The 6,583-nt window shown below is 38.9% G+C and overlaps 1 protein-coding gene across 1 annotated transcript in view; it reads right to left on the bottom strand.

Moving 5' to 3' along the window:
• Positions 1–2,678, bottom strand: part of MANSC4 (MANSC domain containing 4) — a 12,298-nt gene extending 9,620 nt beyond the window's left edge. Inside the window, exon 1 of the mRNA XM_012002397.1 lies at positions 2,450–2,678. Coding sequence (XP_011857787.1) covers positions 2,450–2,678 — 229 coding nt within the window. The remainder of the gene's footprint in view (positions 1–2,449) is intronic.
• Positions 2,679–6,583: the final 3,905 nt, after the last annotated feature.

The raw sequence follows: 6,583 nt of genomic DNA, 5'->3' as shown, positions 1-6,583 counted from the left end.
GACCGGAGCAAAGTGGTGCAATCTCGGCTCAATGCAACTTCTGCCTCCTGGGTTCAAGTGATTCTCCTGCCTCAGCCTCCTGAGTAGCTGGGATTACAGGGGTGCACTACCACACCTGGTTAATTTTTGTATTTTTGGTAGAGACGGATTTCACCATGTTGTTCAGGCTGCTCTCAAACTCCTAACCTCAAGTGATCTGCCTGCCTTGGCCTCCCAAAGTGCTAGGATTACAGGCATGAGCTACCCGCCAAGGTATGAACCTCTTTAATAAAATAAGATTACAGAGGGCTAGCGTCTGATCACCAGACCTCAAAGCATGCCTAAAGCTGTGGATCTGCTGCTTGCAGAACCTGTACTGCTTTTGTGTAAGGTCAACTGTGAGGAGTTACATCTCCATCGTTACTTCTAGGACATCCTCATGTTGCTGTACTCTATTTTTCCAGGAGAAAGAATAAGACAAAAATTAGTTAATAATACATTGCTAATACATTACACATTACAAATACATTCCCTGAGAACTGTGCTGTAAAGTTGAAGGGAAAGAAAAACTATTCAAACTTAAGACTTTTAAATTTCTGATGAGAAAGTAGTTGATTCTGCAGAGGACAATTTTGAAACGTGTTTTACATTCTTTGTATACATTTCAGCATCCCAGCTCTGAGCAGGATTGTGGCATTTTAAAGTTATGGCTTCCAGCTAATAACTGGAATGTGCCTTCCTGTTTTTCTCGTTCTGAAGGAAGAAAGTCACAACTGGGAAGTTACAGGGGCTCTAAAATCATGGGATTGCCCTGTATGCTTACAGTATCCCCGACAGTCCAAAGGCCAGAGCTTCTCTGCTGTGGAGTCAGGTAAATTCATGCTAAGGGAAAATGCAAAAAAATGTACTGCCCCTCCGCCGTCTCCTCTCAGTGAAGACTTATGGGAGTTAGAAGCATCTGGAAGGTGGAAATCTGGATTGGCTATCTTTTCAAAAAGATTTCCTCATATTAAATTAATTATTGTAGCTCCAATTTTCATCTCAAAAATCTTACATACATAATCTTACACACACAAAAATCTTACATAATTGGGCAAGAGGCATTGGAAGTTAACAAGTTGATACGGATCCATGGAAAGAAAGTGTGGAACAACCAAGGGAATTATTTTAAAGTGCCGTGCTGCTTTTGCTGTTTCTTTTCAAGTAGCTTTAAAATCTTGGAAAAATGAAAAAGAAATGAAAGAAGTCTTTAGGCAATTATAACTTGAAATCCTGCAATAATAAAATAAACATTCTTAATTGCAGGTCTTGATCATATTATATGGATGAAGTCTACATGCAGATTCCATATGACAGACAAAACATTTATGAGGAATATTTGGAAATATGATTTTGGGGTGGGTATTTGACATATATCTCCCTATTTCTTTCAAAACATGAATCACACTCTAAATTCTTTTTTAATACATTCCACATTTGGTAAACCCAAGTCAGCACATTTTAGTTTTTTTTTTGTGTGTGTGTGTGTGTGTGTGTGTGACAGAATCACACCAGCATAAGGCAGTGCCCTCTGTTTTAACCTTTACAAGGAAAGTAATCTTTTTATTATTTATTTATTTATTTTGAGACGGGAGTCTCACTCTGTTGCCCAGGCTGGAGTGCACTGGTGCGATCTTGGCTCACTGCAACCTCTGCCTCCCGGGTTCAAGCAGTTCTCCTGACTCAGTCTCCCGAGTAGCTGGGATTACAGGTGCCTGCCACCACCGCTGGCCAATTTTTGTATTTTTAGTAGAGAGGGGGTTTCACCATGTTGGCCAGGTTGGTCTCCAACTCCTGACCTTAGGTGATCCATCCACCTTGGCCTCCCAAAATTCTGAGATTACAGGCATGAGCCACTGCACCTGACTCAGCACATAAAAAAAATTTGATATGATACTAATATCACCAAAATGTACTTTGAAAGGGAAATTATAATAAATATTTGACTGGGTGCAGTGGTTCACATCTGTAATCCCGGCACTTTGGGAGGCTGAGACAGGAGGACTGCTTGAGTCCAGGAGTTTGAGACCAGCCTAGGCAACATAGTGAGACTCTGCCTCTAAACATTTAAAATAAAATGAGAAATAGATATTTTAAAAATCATATATATTTTGAGCTGTAAAAATATTGTAAATTAACCTTGGGGGAAATATTTTCATTTAGCATTTTGGTGAAGAAAAGAGGATTCTGTTTCCTGTAGGTTCTATTGAATTTTGGGTCATTATTAGATACGTAAATAGAGCCTGCTCTGGCCCAGACTGTGAAATCAGTTTCACTGGCTCTTTTTCCTCTACCTCTCTCTCCCACACCCCAGGGCATCTTCTCTAGTCCTTTACAACTGTTTACTGGCCTCTGCCTAGGACTCCTCACTTAGGGCTTCATCCTTGGAAGTTTCGTCTTATTTTTGCCCAAGCATATCATGAATACTTACCATCCTTCCGAAGACAGCAGCTCCTACTGCACTTCTGGCCAGTGCTTTCAGAATAATACTTCAAGAACTGGGCTCCCAGCTTCTGAGACTCCTCCAGATCGATTAGAAGACCTGGGAAGCGACGGATCCAGCAGTCTCTGTAAAAAACTGTGGGTGAGCAGAGAGAGTCTGACGTCCACCCCATGCTTAGGAGCAATATCACGTTAACTGCTACCACTGCCACATGCATTTTTCCTGTATGAAGGAAGACTCGAAGATAAGTCTGATTTCCAGACAGAAGCTGAATTACCGGAGTTTAGGACAGTCTCTGGAATGTCAGAGGTGTTAAGGGAGAGCTTCCTTGGAGCTTTTCTGGAGAGTCACTTTCTAGAAAAATAAGACCACTCTTTGACTGCATATTGATTTTTCTTTTGTTTCTTCCCAAGCCCCAGGTGAACATTTGATTTGCTGGCATTCTTTCTGAACACTTTCCAGGCTATTTCAATCCCCTGTCCCTTAGCATCTTAAGACGTGCATTCTCTTTTCTGCTTTTCTTCTTTCTCTGAAAGTGAATAGTCACAGACACCTTTTGCTAAGTAAATATAAAGACAAGTGGAAACCTTAGTCAAGAGGCTTTCTGAGGGAAACAATAAGTTAGTCACTTGACGTCAGATAAAGGAAGTATCTGTTTCATCATAAACAAGACATGATTTTGTGAGGGCACCTCTGTTTGATTTTTAAAGAACTTGTAACTGCAGATTGTTTTTTAAAAAAATCATCTATATTTCTTTGAATTTAAGTTCTGACATTCAGGGTCACTACAAAAATTTTTTTGCACTGGTTTGGGTTTTCACTCTGACTTAAAAAAAAACCTTGGCCAAGCACAGTGGCTCACACCTGTAATCTCAACACTTTGGGAGGCTGAGGTGGGAGATTGCTTGAGCCTGGGAGGTAGACATTGCAGTGAGCCGAGATGACACTACTGTACTCCAGCCTGGGTGACAGAGGGATACCCTGTCTCAGAAAAACCAAACCAAACAAACAGAAAACACTAGGAAAATGGTGAAATGTTTTTAAATTTCTAAATGGTAATAAAATCATTTCAATTGCAATGCCCGAACATTTGAAAAGGCAGTGAAAATGAACTCTTGCTTTTGTGAAAGTTATGGGTTTCATATCCTGTGACATCCAAGGTGACAAATTAGTTCAAAGCATAAAACTGTTGCTTTTTTCTATCCAATTTTATATGAAGCATTAGTGATAATCAGCTTTTGGCACAAAGCACTCTATTGTTTCTTTTAAAAAAGAAACTTTCTAATCTGTGATCTGTATTTCTTTTATACCTTTTTATACAATGACTCATTCACCACCTTGACACAAAAATCGTTGGCATTCTTTGAACATTCATCTCTTCACCTGTTTCCTAATAATAGTCAGTCTAGTTGTTACATATCTTTTTATGTTTAGAAACATATAATAATTGATAATGAAAAGGAAAGTAGTTAAGACTGAATAGCTTTAAATATGAAACACTTCATTTTCTTCTGAGCAAAAATTATATTATGCACTAACTCCTAACCTTGCCTAAGCCACACAGAATACACAAAATGATAAATATTTCATTCTAATGAACTTCGTATAGAAAGCAAATTTCAGTTGCTTACCTGCAAAGACTCAGACGATTCCATCTGATCAAAGGGATAGGGAAGAGAGGTTTTATAATGGCAAAGGAAGGAAGAGAAAGGATGAGTAACAAAAAATTACTCTCAATATTTTATGAGATTCCATGGTGATTTCTCTTAGAAGATGCCCTCGAGACATAAACAGGAAGGTCTACTCTCTAATCTTATGATCTTCAAGTCTTTGAGTCATATTAAATATAGGTTCTTTTGTGTGTTACCTAATTCCTTGAAGTTCTTGTGTTCCTTTCAGGGATAATGGAATGAGCCACAGTTGTTTAACCCTTTTGCTGTCAGAGTATATTTAAATAAAGATCAAAGTTTCATTTTAAAGGATCTACAAGTCTTGGCCAGGTAGGGTGACTAATGCCTATAATCCCAGCACTGTAGGGAGGCTGAGGCAGGAGGATTGCTTGAGCCTAGGAGTTCGAGACCAGCCTGGGCAACATAGGGAGACAGGGTCTCTACTAAATAAATAAATAAATAAAGCCTTGCAGGGGCTGGTGCTATTAAGAAACAAAAAACAAACAAACAAACAAAGGACCTACAAGTCTCAATGTAAAAGCATGCTTTAAACTTTTTTAAAGTTTTTTTTTGGAGATTGCATAAAGTCTGGAAATGGATAATTTCTTGGGGCCAAGTATTTTAAAAAGAAATGGTAGAAACTGGAAGGCAGAGGTTGAGGGAGGCATCCATAACAATCTCAAAACTTGTCCCTGTGCGCTGAAATTGCAGAAACCAGGAAGCAATGCAACTGAATCAAAAGTTGTTATAAGGCCTTGTTATCAAATACCTAAAAACTCTACACTGTTGCAATGTGGAATACATTATATTTCTTTCCAATAGGGTGCTCTTGCTATGCAGAGGGGTTCACAAATGTGATCTGTACTTTAAAAGTCACTTATCTCTCCCAACAGCCTGATTCAGTAGCTATTGAGTGGACAGTGGCCTTCTTATTTTTACAGGAGTCCCAGGTGATTTCCTAAGATGTTTAGGAAACACTGATATAGATAGATGACTGAAATAAATGGAAGTTTTACCTAAACAAGAAGGCTCAACTTGAATTAACTAGAGCCGTCTTAAGACTATGTACTACTTTTATCTCATTTAAATCACTCCATAAGCTTTGATGAAAGGAAGACACTTCAGTTTCGCTTGTTAAAAAACAGAAATAGGACAGGCGTGGTGGCTCACGCCTGTAATCCCAGCACTTTGGGAGGCTGAGATGGGCGGATCACTAGAGGTCAGGAGGTGGAGACAAATGTGGCCAATATGGTGAAACCTCATCACTACTAAAAATACAAAAATTAGCCGGGTGTGGTGGTGCATGCCTGTAATCGCAGCTACTCAGGAGGCTGAGGCAAGAGAATCACTTGAATCTGGGCACTCCAGCCTGGGAGACACAGCAAGGCTCTGTCTCAAAAAAAAAAAAAAAAAACCAGAAATAAAGTTGTGTTAGGAATATTGAGAAACTGAAAAAAACAAAGAGAAATAATTTTTAAATGGTAGTGAAGTAATAGCATAGCTTTAGTAAATTCAAGACATTTGGAAAACAGTCGATATTTCACCTTTATTTATTTATTTATTTATTTATTTACTTACTTACTTAGTTACTTACTTTTTGAGACTGAGTCTCACCCTGTGGCCCAGGCTTGAGGGCAGCGACGCAATCTTGGTTCACTGCAAGCTCCGCCTACCGGGTTCAAGCAACTCTTCCATCTCAGCGTCCCGAGCAGCTGGGATTACAAAAATGCAGCACCATGCCTGTATAATTTTTGTATTTTTAATAGAGATGGGGTTTCACCATGTTGGCCAGGCTGCTCTTAAACTCCTGACCTTAAGTGATCTGCCTGCCTCAGCCTCCCAAATTGCTGGGATTACAGGCGTGAGCACCGTGCCTGGTCACCTTTATTTTAAAATTGCTAGTTGCTTTATTTACTTATGTTTCCGTTTCATTTGCTGATAAAATTAATAAAAATTATTTTTTAAAAATGGTACCTGAAAACTTTAAATGTTATTTTTTCTTTAAAAATGTTTTTGCTTCTATTAAATTGACATATGGTCACTTAAATTCAAATCATGTAGAAAAATACAAAAAGAGAAACTATTCAAGCACTTACCATCTTAATAAACATCTTTCTGGATATTGCTATTTGACATATGAACTGTCAAAATACAAAATTACAACAAATTTAGTTTAAAGATCTTAATTGACTTTTATTTGTGATTCCAGAATAGGGCAACATCTCATTCTATAAAATCCAATCAACTGAGCAGAGGAGGTGGCTTTGTTGATGGAAAAGACCTGAGGAAAGCAGAAATAGAAAATAAAAAGCAGGGGCCGGGCATGGTGGCTCACGTCTGTAATCCCAGCACTTTGGGAGGCTGAGGCGTGTGGATCACGAGGTCAGGAGATCGAGACCATCCTGGCTAACACAGTGAAACCCCGTCTCTACTAAAAATACAAAAAAACTAG

Source organism: Mandrillus leucophaeus, unplaced genomic scaffold (genome assembly GCF_000951045.1).
Source record: "Mandrillus leucophaeus isolate KB7577 unplaced genomic scaffold, Mleu.le_1.0 Scaffold686, whole genome shotgun sequence".
NCBI classification, from domain to species: Eukaryota; Metazoa; Chordata; class Mammalia; order Primates; family Cercopithecidae; genus Mandrillus; species Mandrillus leucophaeus.
This window is presented reverse-complemented; position numbering and strand designations above follow the sequence as displayed.